The 12,255-nt window shown below is 47.6% G+C and overlaps 1 protein-coding gene across 3 annotated transcripts; it reads left to right on the forward strand.

Moving 5' to 3' along the window:
- On the forward strand, positions 1–5,226 carry RPP21 (ribonuclease P/MRP subunit p21). 3 transcript variants are annotated; one of them, XM_053378564.1, is made up of 6 exons: positions 1–78; positions 708–821; positions 1,844–1,944; positions 2,433–2,515; positions 3,638–3,784; positions 4,791–5,226. In XM_053378564.1, exons 2-6 carry the CDS (start codon positions 774–776, stop codon positions 4,985–4,987), a joined length of 576 nt encoding a protein of 191 aa, XP_053234539.1. In that variant the 5' UTR covers positions 1–78; positions 708–773; the 3' UTR covers positions 4,988–5,226. The 3 variants fall into 3 exon arrangements, with proteins under 3 accessions (XP_053234539.1, XP_053234537.1, XP_053234538.1); XM_053378562.1 differs by having other exon boundaries at positions 37–119; XM_053378563.1 differs by having other exon boundaries at positions 59–134.
- The last annotated feature ends 7,029 nt before the right edge of the window (positions 5,227–12,255 follow it).

Genomic DNA, 12,255 nt, shown 5'->3' on the forward strand with positions numbered 1-12,255 from the left:
TGCTGCATCAAACCAGGAAGAGGATGCACGCGGACGGCTTGATGGGAGAAAGCGATTGATCCGGAGGCGCCTCTTTGCGTAAGTTGTGCTGATGGGGTAACAATCTGGGGGTGCAAAAGGTAGGATCTTTTAGGGTAAGTCCAGGAGAGAGAGAGCAGATTTCCATATAAAGGGGATTTAATGGATTAGCACGCTGCGGGAGAGCCCTTGTATCTTATGCATGTTTATCTGGATCTAACTCACTCTACGTTTCATGGCGCTTCCTGCAATTTATTTGCAGCACGGCTCAGTCTTGCCATCTATTTTCATTGCCAGGGAATTCCCCTTGCACGTTGTGGAATCGAGAAAGAACTTGTTTTAAAATAAGAGCAGGGTGATTTTCCTTAACTGCTTGCTTTAAATAATAAGAATGCAGAAATAAATATACTCGCACTTCTCCGAGTGTTTTCCACATTCACCACTCATTTTTTTTTTTTTTACACATTTTCTCGGGTTACAATAAAGTATATTGGGTTCACAGTTTCACCCATTGATGTGATTGTTTTTATTTTTGGCCTACGATGAAATAGAATATACAATTAAGATCCAGCAAAAATAGAAGCTGAAGACATTGGAATAGCCCTGTGAGATTGCATGACGTAGGTTGCTGTTTGCTACAATTGCTGCCTGTTTTTTAAAAAAAATAAATAAATCCCTGTTTACTGCAGGTTTCTCTTCTCTTGTGTCAGCACCATCACTAAAAAAAAATATTGTAACGATTCCCAGTGTCAGCCATGATAAAAGACAAAGAAGCATTTCAGAGGCTCAGCTTCCTCTACCAGGTAAGGGAGAGTGTTCCTTGTACCCCAGTCATATTTGCTAACTACCACGTTGTTCACAAAATACTGTACTTGCAGAATCCTCATCCTTTCTCTGGCACAACTGAAAGCCTCTACCCTAAACTGGCTTGGCCTTTTGGCTTCACTTTTATGATTTCCCCGCCTGCCTCTATACCTTTTGCATCACTGGCGGAGGAAGAGGCGTGCGGGGGGAGCACACTGCCCCCAGCAGTGTGATCCCCATGGCCCCCCCCCGGCCTGCGCTAGGTGCCACGCCCCTATGGGTGACACCACGCCCCCAGGATGTGTGCCACGCCCCTACGGGCGGCACACCACGCCCCCAGGACACGCACCGGCCCCGCCCTGCCTGATCCCACCCCCCGGTGCCGGAGAATGAAGCTCCGCCACTGTTTTGCATGTGTGTGTCTGGCTCTGTACTTAAAAAACAACACCCCGTTTTGCAGCACTTGCAAAGGCAGAGTGATGTATAAATGGCATAAAGTGTTCACTATTCCATCTGAGCAGATCCATGGTTATCCTCAGCTGGCAAGTACGGTAATAGACACAGTGGATGCAAGTGATGGTGGGAACAGTGAGCGGAGTTTATATAATAACAAAATACAAACAGTGTAGTTTGCAATGATTCAGTTAATTCTCAAATGTATGCCAGGCAAGCGCAATGCCCATCAATAACCGCTGCAGTCAGTGAAAATAGCACTATAGTTTTCACATAGCTAAGTAAATTAAAACCTGGAGTGGGACAAACTGCCTAACTATTTTATCCTTCTGCCACTGTAAGCTCTGGTCCATAGAAGCTTATGCTATGGTATGTTTGGCCTATAAACCGCTGCAGGACTGTACTGTTTTTTCCATAAGAGACTTAATAAGTTACGGGTGCTGCCACTGGCAAGGACCTGTTGTGCAGGAAAACCGTGCATTTATGGAATCTGTATGGCCCCGAGTTTCTCAGTGGGGTGGGGGGTGATGCCGAGGATGTTCAACTTACTTCCATTCCCCTGCAACAGGCAGCGCACTGCGTCCTTCGGCAGAACCCAGAGAACCAGGAACTGGCTCGCTTTTATTGCCACACGCAGAACAGCATCAGCCGGCGGCTCGTGTTAAGACAGTGAGTACCCATAAGCCCCAGCCACTGGCATTCACAGACATCCTGCTTCTGATACAGGGACGCGGGTGGTGCTGTGGTCTAAACCGCTGAGCCTCTTGGGCTTGCCAATCAGAAGGTCAGCATTTCGAATCCCCATGACAGGGTGAGCTCCCGTTGCTCCGTCCCAGGTCCTGCCAACCTAGCAGTTCGAAAGCACGCCAGTGCAAGTAGATAAATAGGTACCACTGTGGCGGGAAGGTAAATGGTGTTTCCGTGCACTCTGGCTTCCGTCACAGTGTCCTGTTGCGCCAGAAGCGGTTTAGTCATACTGGCCACATGACCTGGAAAGCTGTCTGCGGACAAACGCTGGCTCTCTCAGCCTGAAAGCGAGATGAGCGCCGCAACCCCATAGTCACCTTTGACTGGACTTTACCACCCAGGGGTCCTTTACCTTTACTCAGTTGTCTGACACGTTTGCTACTTAACCTTCATTTCCCTTTGTCTTGCAGGGATCCATCTGTGAAAAGAACCATCTGCAAATCTTGCTTCTCACCTCTCGTCCCTGGAGTCAGCTCCACTGTGCGCCAGAGAAGTGAGTGGCCCTGTCTCTTCTTCCTCCTCCTCCTCTGTGGGTCTACGTGGGCTGTTACTCTGTGCTCTGGAACGGCCCCTGGGTCTGGTGCAGAGGTTCCCCTCTTCACCAACGAAGCCGAGAATGGGCTGCACCAAGTTGGGAAGGCAGGAAGGACAAAACAAGGGAGTGTCTTTCCCCTTGAAAGATGTACGGGTGGCACTGTCTACAAACTGAATTACCCTGAGCATTCCCCCAGAATGGTGGCGGACCAGTTCACACATTCCTACTTGCAAGTGTAGCATGGCCTCCCCCTGGGAAAGTGGATCATATGCTGCATAGGGGCTAGGTGCCCATGTCTTTGGCTGGCCAGACAAAAGCACCCGAGGGGGTGTGGTAGCAGGGTTGGTAAGGGGCGGAGCCTAGGGATAATCACGAGGGCCTGATGGAGATTTGTGGAGGGCCAAATTCAGCCCCCAAGACTTGGGTTACCAATAGCTGCTCTACAGGGAACCAGTGACCCTCCAGATGTGGCTGAGGTCCATCTTCCATTATCCCTGTCCATTGGCCATGTCAACTGGGACTGGTGGGATTCAACAACATCTGCAGGGTTCCTCATCCCTGCTTTTTTGGGATCCTCCTTTATTTCTTCTTCGGAGGAAGTAGAGACCACTGGAGAATTAATATTTCTTCCTAACTTCCCTTTATGTACAGATTATTAGATTGAGAGATGGATTGTTGGGGTTGTGAGCACAGAAACAAGTGAGGCTGGGCAAAGAAAAAGTGAGGGAACTGGTGATATAGCTGAAAGTTTGGGAGGAAAGCTGGAAATAGCAGGGCAGGGAAGAAGAAGAAGAGTTTGGATTTGATATCCCGCTTTATCACTACCCTAGGGAGTCTCAAAGTGGCTAACAATCTCCTTTCCCTTCCTCTCCCACAACAAACACTCTGTGAGGTGAGTGGGGCTGAGAGACTTCAGAGAAGTGTGACTGGCCCAAGGTCACCCAGCAGCTGCATGTGGAGGAGCGGGGAAGTGAACCCGGTTCACCAGATTACAAGTCTACCACTCTGAACCACTACAGGAGTCTGACCCACTGTTTTCCAGGCTTCTCTGACTCATTTGCTCCTCGCCTCTCTCACCAGAGCGCCGTCATCAGCGGTGGACCATTGTGCGTTGTCTCACCTGTGGCCTCACCAAGCGTTTCCTCAGCAACCCCAACTACAAGTTGTGGTCGGAGCAACCTGAGGCGTTGCTGGAGAATCAGACGCCCCCTAGTGAAGGAGCAAAAGGTGAGTGAAGATGTTAAGTGTTTTTAATATAATCAGTGGTATATATATATATATATATATATATATATATATATATATATATATATTCCTCCCCTTCGAGCTGAAGATTTCCAGGGTGGTAGACAACGTTTCATCAAATAATAGTACAGTTTGTTCTAATACAAGACAGTAGTTGCCATAAAATTTTATAACCGGCAGGCATTGTCGTATTATTAAAACAGTAAGTAACAAAACATGATAAGGAAGAGCAAAACAACCAATCGTTTAATCTGCCCTTTTCTGAAAACTGTTCCTTGGGGAGGGAGGGGTCAGCTGTATCTCCAGTGGCAGGGAGTTCCATATCCAGGGCGCCATGGCAAAGAAGGCCCTGCCTTGGGCTGTCATAAAGTGAAATGCACCTGTTGATGGAAGTATAGTACAGTGGTACCTCGCAAGACGAATGCCTCGTAAGACGAAAAACTCACAAGACGAAAGAGTTTTTCGTTTTTTGAGTTGCTTCGCAAGACGAATTTCCCTATGGGCTTGCTTCGCAAGACGAAAACGTCTTGCGAATTTGTTTCCTTTTTCTTAAAACCGGGCGCATTGCTTGATGAGGTGCAGTTCCGTGCTTCGCAAGACGAAAAATTCGCAAGACGAAAAAACTCGCAGAACGAATTAATTTCGTCTTGCGAGGTACCACTGTAAACACTTTTCCAGTTGAACTTAAGCCAGTGCTTAAGCCCCAATGCCTTCTCATAATTCTCTTGAATAAAGGGCTTGAGTTGTTGGGAAAATATGATAGGGAAACGTTTGGATAGTTTTCATACAAAGGGAAGGAACTTTGCACAGACAAAGAGGGGGCAATTGTTGCAGTGGCGGCCATTTTAAGGGTCTTGGGAAAGTTGAAGGGGAGTAAAGGTGTGGGCAGCAAAGGTTTGGAGGCCCAAACTAGGTGTGGAAAACGTAGCTGTGGAAAACATTTTTAGGAAGAAGCTTCAACAGGCTGTTTTTCTTTCCTTGTGTCCAGCTTCAGGCCAGACCCCCAGCTCAGTGCAACAGCCCCCCAAGGCCTCCGGAGCAGAAAAGGCAACACCACCTGCAAGTTCTGGACCTCACAGCCATGCCTCTGAGGAGACAACAGCAGGCACCAAATCTAAAGGGAAGAAGGGGCAACGAACTCTTCCCAGTCAGGCAGGCAACTGTGGCTTGGTAGCAAACACATAAGCCCCAAGTCAGGGCAGAAGAGTCAAATGTGGTTAATACGATTATTAGCTGTGGAGAAAGGACCCTGGATTGTTTGGAAACCAAAACCTAACTGGCTAACCTGTGGGACTTAAATGGCTCAGGTGATTTGAGTTCAGTGATAATGGCCCTCTTTTATAGCGCAACTCGCTTTGAGGCAACAGTAAGAGAGGGGCGGCAGCCCATAGCGGCCTAGTGAATACTACGGCCTGCATTTCTTTTTCCACCAGGAGGGGTGTCTCCACTTAGGAATTGTTGGAGACCAGGAGATTTTGTTAAACTCTTTCCTATTGGAACTTGAGGTGAAGCGATGATGGGGAAATAGCTTCCCATCCGATCTCATGTACAACGCTATGTAAAAACTTGGAAATAAAATTTTGTTTCAACAGGATCATTCTTGTGTTGTGTTCTGAGTCATGCAGAGTAATAGAGCAGCTTCACCCTCAAATACCTAGTGATGAAGTAAGACTTTGAAGGTGGCTCTTTAATTGTTGTTGTCGTTTAGTCGTGTCCGACTCTTTGTGACCCCATGGACCAGAGTACGCCAGGCACTCCTGTCTTCCACTGCCTCCCGCAGTTTGGTCAAACTCATGCTGGTAGCTTCGAGAACACTGTCCAACCATCTCGTCCTCTGTCGTCCCCTTCTCCTTGTGCCCTCCATCTTTCCCAATATCAGGGTCTTTTCCAGGGAGTCTTCTCTTCTCATGAGGTGGCCAAAGTTTTGCAGTCTCAGCTTCAGGATCTGTCCTTCCAGTGAGCACTCAGGGCTGATTTCCTTCAGAATGGATAGGTTTGATCTTCTTGCAGTCCATGGGATTCTCAAGAGTCTTCTCCAGCACCATAATTCAAAATCCCTTCATGGATCACTGCCTTGCCGTGGCAAAGGGGCTTGAATAACTCAGAGAAGCTATGAACTATGCCGAGCAGGGCACCCAAGATGAACAGGTCATAGTGGAGAGTTTTGACCAAACGTGATCCACATGGAGGAGGAACCGGCAAGCCACTCCAGTATCCCTGCCAAGAAAACTGCATGGACAAAGACAACAGGCTCTTTAATTGCAGGATGACAACTATGACCAGCAGTATCATACATACACAGTGGTACCTCGGGTTAAGTACTTAATTCGTTCCGGAGGTCCGTTCTTAACCTGAAACTGTTCTTAACCTGAAGCACCACTCCTGCTGCCGCTGTGCCGCCGCTGTGCGGTTTCTGTTCTCATCCTGAAGCAAAGTTCTTAACTCAAGGTACTATTTCTGGGTTAGCAGCGTCTTTAACCTGAAGCGTATGTAACCTGAAGCGTATGTAACCCGAGGTATATATTAAGTCCAGTGCAATGTGCTTCACTCTCTTGAGCCCAAGAGAGGGTCTTCTTGCTTCTAAAACTGCTTTGAAGCAGCCCATAAATGATACCATTGACCATGGTATCCTTCTGGAGCGACTCTCTGAACTAGGGGTGGGTGGCACCGCTTTGCGGTGGTTCCAGTCCTACTTGGATGATCGTTCCTAGAGGGTATTGCTTGGGGAATGCTTTTCAGCCCCATGGAACCTTCAATTTGGGGTTCCGCAGGGCTCAAATCCTATCCCCCATGTTGCTTAACATCTACATGACACCACTGGGTGGGGTTATCCGGAGGTTTGGAGTAGGTTGTCAGCAGTATGCTGATGACAGCCAGCTCATATTTCTCCTTTACATCTGCAGATGAGGTAGTGGAAGTACTGGACCAGTGTCTTGCCTCGGTAATGGATTGGATGAGAGCCAACAACCTGAAGCTCAATCCAGATAAGAGTGAGGCACTGTTAGTGGGTGGTTCCCTAGACCAGAAGGGGTGGAGATCGCCTGCTCGTGATGGGGTTACACTTCCTCTGAAGGAGCAGGTTTGTAGCCTGAGGGTCCCCCTGGCTCCTTTGCTGTTGCTCGAGGCTCAGGTGGCCTCAGTAGCCTGGAGTGCCTTCCTTCAGCTTTGGATCATAGCTGTCAACGTTTCCCTTTTTTTAAGGGAAATCCCGTTATTCTGAATAGGATTCCTCGCAAGAAAAGGGAAAAGTTGACAGCTATGCTTCAGATGGTGGCCCAGCTACACCCTTATCTGGACAGGGATAGCCTAACTACTGCCTCTGAAGACGGTCCAGAAACTTCAGCTGATGCAGAATTCAGCGGCCAGGTTGCTCACTGGAGCAGAACAGTTTGAGGATATTACACCGATCCTGGTCCAACTGCACTGGCTACCAATTAGTTTCCGGGCCCAATTCAAAGTGCTGGTTTTGACCTATAAATGGCTCAGGACTGCAATACCTCAAGGATCACCTTTTTGCATATGAACCTACCCGGATCAACTTCTGAGGCCGTTCTCTGTGTGCCGCCTCCTCGAGAGGTCCAGAGGGTGGCAAGACGAGAACAGGGCCTTCTCTGCAGTGGCTCCCCGTCTGTGGAATGCTCTCCCCAGCGAAGTTAACCTGGTACCTTCGTTATATACCTTTAGGTGCCAGGCAGAAACTTTCCTTCTTAACCACACTTTTGGTTGATTTGATTGACATCCTATGCCCTTTGAAAATGTGGTGGGTGTTTTTTTGGGGGGTTGGGTGGTTGTTTATATTTTGATTATGTATTCTGTGGTTTTATATTTTGATTTTATTTTGTGAACCGCCCTGAGACCTCCGGGTATAGGGCAGTATATTTGTTGTTGTTGTTTAGTCGTTTAGTCGTGTCCGACTCTTCGTGACCCCATGGACCAGAGCACGCCAGGCACTCCTGTCTTCCACTGCCTCCCGCAGTTTGGTCAGACTCATGCTGGCAGCTTCGAGAACACTGTTCAATCATCTCATCCTCTGTCGTCCCCTTCTCCTTGTGCTTTCCCAACATCAGGGTCTTTTCCAGGGAGTCTTCTCTTCTCATGAGGTGGCCAAAGTACTGGAGCCTCAGCATCAGGATCTGTCCTTCCAGTGAGCACTCAGGGCTGATTTCCTTGAGAATGGAGAGGTTTGATCTTCTTGCAGTCCATGGGACTCTCAAGAGTCTCCTCCAGCACCAGAATTCAAAAGCATCAATTCTTCGGCGATCAGCCTTCTTTATGGTAGGGCAGTATATAAATTCAATAAATAAATAAACCAGAGTCCGCCTCTCTGCCATCTGCTCTACTGGTCCCAGTTTTGGGGGCTTTCTGTTGACATTGCTAACCATCCTCTACAGTTTTCTTTGCATTTGAGTTGGGAGATTTTCATTTAAATTTGGAGTCTTCAAGCTGGCGTTCAACTTAACTGCTTTGCGGAATCAATGAACCCAAGTTAATTAGGTCTATTAATTTCAATAGGTTTACTCAGAGTAGAATTAGCATTGACTACTGCCCCCACTTATGCCAGAATACTTCGTCTGTTGATAATTGGGGGGAAGGAGAAATAATTCTGGAGAAATGGTAGGGTGTGTGTGTGTGTGTGTGTGTGTGTGTTGCTCAATGCTTCTGCTGTTCTCTCCCTTTGCACAATCTCCCTTTCCTTGGAAAGAGACGTTTTTACCCAAAATCATCATCATCATTGTGGTCATCTTTGTAGTAGTGAGGATTAGGATTGCAGCCTAAATGTGTGTTTGTTGCTCAATTCCCCATTTACCATATTTTTCTGTGTACAGTGGTACCTTGAGTTACATATGCTTCAGATTACAGACTCGGCTAACCCAGAAATATTACCTCGGGTTAAGAACTTTGTTTCAGGATGAGAACAGAACTTGCGCAGCGGCAGCAGTGGGAGGCCCCATTAGCTAAAGTGGTGCTTCAGGTTAAGAACAGTTTCAGGTTAAGAACGGACCTCCGGAACGAATTAAGTACGTAACCAGATGTACCACTGTATTAGACACCCCCATGTATAAGATAAACCCCTATTTTGGGGGACTAAAAATTAAGAAAATGGGGGGAGATTGCCAAGAGTTGTTGAGCTTTTTTTGCGGAGGAGGGAAGCAAAACATTTCTATAACTCTTCTTTGGGAGACAGTTAGCAAAAAAAACACCCTACAGAGCACCACTTTCAATCGCACGTGTCACTAAAGCAACCTACCGTCTGCCCGATCAGCAAAAGCAGACGCAAGGCACTCCCAATTGACGCAGCACCAGCCAATACACAGCAGACGTTGCCGCAATCACCTGTCACCTGCCCAATCACCACTGACACTCTCCTGCTCGCTGCAACAACCAATCGCACATCAAAAAAAAGGCACTACCCATGTATAAGGCAACCCCCGCCCCCATTTTATACTTTATTTTTGGGTAAAAATGGTTGTCTTATACACAGAAAAGTACGGTAATTCGGAGCAGGTGGTGTTAGCAACAACATCACCATCATCGTAGTAGAAGCAGTGGAATTAATATTGCAACCTGTGCGTGTTGCTGGATGCTTTTGTTGCTGCATCATCATCACCCTAGCACGATGTCCTCTTTCAACTCAGCGTTGTCGAATGAACATGTTGTTATCATTATCATCATTCTTCTTATGATCACAGCACAGTCTAGGTCACCTATTGAAACTAATGGCCCTAACTTAGCCATGGGTCTTAACTCTGAACAAAATTTACTTGAATACCACCCTTAAACGTGCATGTGGGTTTTTATTTACAGTGGTACCTCGGATTAAGTACATAATTCATTCCAGAGGTCAGTTCTTAATCAAAAACTGTTCTTAACCTGAAGCACCACTTTAGCTAATGGGGCCTCCTGCTGCTGCCGCGCCACCAGAGCACGATTTCTGTTCTCATCCTGAAGCAAAGTTCTTAACCCGAAGTAATATTTCTGGGTTAGCGGAGTCTGTAACCTGAAGCGTATGTAACCTGAGGTACCACTGTATTTCATAGCTATTGTCATAGCACCAGGATAGGACAGAATCCCAGCAGAAGCGCTGACAGAAGGCCTCAATTCCTCCCTCAAAACACACCTGCACAGCCTCCTTTTCCGGTGTCGGGAACAAGAATCTGTGCCACAAGACATGTGCAACCCCAGCTTTGTGACTTTCTACCAGAACTAAGGTGACTGCCATGACTGACAACCAGTGTTCAAAACTCCCATTATTCTAGGTGCGTTTTGCGACAGGGAATTTCATTAGCGCGAGCAGTTTCTGAGCTCTGGGCATAGTACTGCGCCTAAGAATTCAGATTAAAACTGTAGAGTGGAAGGAAGGGAGGGCCTTTTTATGCCTCCCCACTTCCAGCTACTCTCTGAAAACTGGAGAAGAAACCCTCTTAAAGGGGGGTGGGGCAGGGGAAGGACTAGACCATGTGAAAAATGAACATAATAGCTGCAGTTCATTTTCAGCTTTGTATTCTTGTTATTTAAAAAGCGTGCCTAGACATTCTGTTCTTGCTCCCATAACCTCTGTGGTGCCATTTAGCTCCTAGCTTTCAAATCTCAGTTTCTAACACTGCTGAGATCTCCCTGTTGAGCACTGTAAGGGAAAGCCTTTGCCTGTGTAGTTCTCAACAGACTACAGTCACTGACAGCATTTGTTCTAAGCCACAGTGTGGTTTTAGAGCTGGGAGGTCAAGAATCAACATGATTTTCTCACCGTGCCAGCTGCAGGAGAAATGTTGAGAGCAGAGACAATCCTGGTACATCACCTTCCTGGACCTTACAAAGGCCTTTGATCTTGTCAGCTGAAAAGGACTCTGTGTTCTCGCCTCATCTCTCTTTGGCACATTCTTCTCCCTATTGCTCTCAGATGCCTTCGGCTCAACTGAAGATGGTGTGTTCATCCATTCAAGGAGTGATGGGGGTCTGCCCAACCTGGCACGTCTCCACTCCAAGACCAAGGTGTGGCAGGTCCTCATCTGAGAGAGGTTGTTGGCAGAAGACGCAGCCTTGACAGCGCACACCGAGGAAACTCTACAGAGACTCATCGGCCGTTTTGTCCAAGCCTGCAGGGAGTTCGGCCTACCACCAGGCTGGTGAAGACCAACATTCTGAGTCAGGACATCGCCAGCATCACCATTGGTGATCATATGCTGGAGGTGGTAGATGATTTTGTCTACCTGGGTTCCACCATAACCAGCAATCTCTCCCTTGAGGCTGAACTGGACAAGCCTATTGGCAAGGCAGCTATGGCAATGGCTCACCTCTCCAAAAGGGTTTGGGGGAATGTGATGCTAACATCCAACACCAAGAAGAAGCTCTGCCAGGCTTGTGTGCTGAGCATGTTGCTCTATGGAAGTGAGTCGTGAACTTATAACCATCAGGAGTGGCACTTCAGTGCCTTCCACATGCGCTGCGTCAGGAAGATTTTGAATTGTCGCTGGACAGGAAATAATAATAATAATAATTTTTATTTATACCCCGCCCTCCCCAGCCAAGATCGGGCTCAGGGCGGCTAACACCAGATATAAAAACAATTGATTAAAATACAACATTAAAATGCAGCCTCATTTGAGTAGAAACTCAAATCAAAAACTTTTTTGGTGATGAAAACGTCAAGTCTTCACCAAGGCTAACTATCCAGACTGGTCCTACATGGGCCAGAAAAAAACCAGGAAAGTCCCCAAATAGGAGTTCCATCACAGAAGGAGAAAGGAAAAAAAGAAAAAGGGCTAGGGGATCAAGTTGATTCCAAGCCAAAGGCCAGGTGGAACAACTCTGTCTTACAGGCCCTGGGGAAAGAAATCAGATCCTGCAGGGCCCTGGTCTCATGAGACAGAGCATTCCACCAGGCCGGCACTAGTGTAGAAAAGGCCCTGGCTCTGGTTGAGGCTAATCTGACTTCCTTAGGGCCCGGGACCTCTAGGGTGTTGCTATTTATGGACCTTAAAGTCATCCGCGGGGCATACCAGGAGAGGATTCTACCAGGAAAGAGTTTCAAACAAACGTGCTCTCCCAGGCCCACATTCCCAGCACATTTGCACTCCTGTGTCAGCAATGTCTATGCTGGCTTTGTCATGGCCATACAATGGAAGATGGCAGGATCCCCAAGGATATGCTCTATGGGGCTTCAGGCACCCCGACCATTGGCAGGCCGACTGCGTTACAAAGATGTCTGCAAATGGCAACGTCAATCCTGACATGTGGGAATCCCTTGCAGATGACCACAGTGCTTGGAGGCAGACAGGCAGGTCATGTATTCATAGCAATGGCCAGAGGAGAATGACCTCTGGGAGGAGGGCAGAGAGAAGAAAGGCCATGGTGCATCTGCAGTAGCATAACTGGACGCCTTTGTCTTCTCCAGCTGCAACAAATGTGTATCTCCCCTATTAGTAGCCACAGTAGGTGCTACAACCTTCAAACAG

The sequence above is a fragment of the Podarcis raffonei genome, chromosome 2, assembly GCF_027172205.1.
Source record: "Podarcis raffonei isolate rPodRaf1 chromosome 2, rPodRaf1.pri, whole genome shotgun sequence".
In the NCBI taxonomy this organism is placed as follows: Eukaryota; Metazoa; Chordata; class Lepidosauria; order Squamata; family Lacertidae; genus Podarcis; species Podarcis raffonei.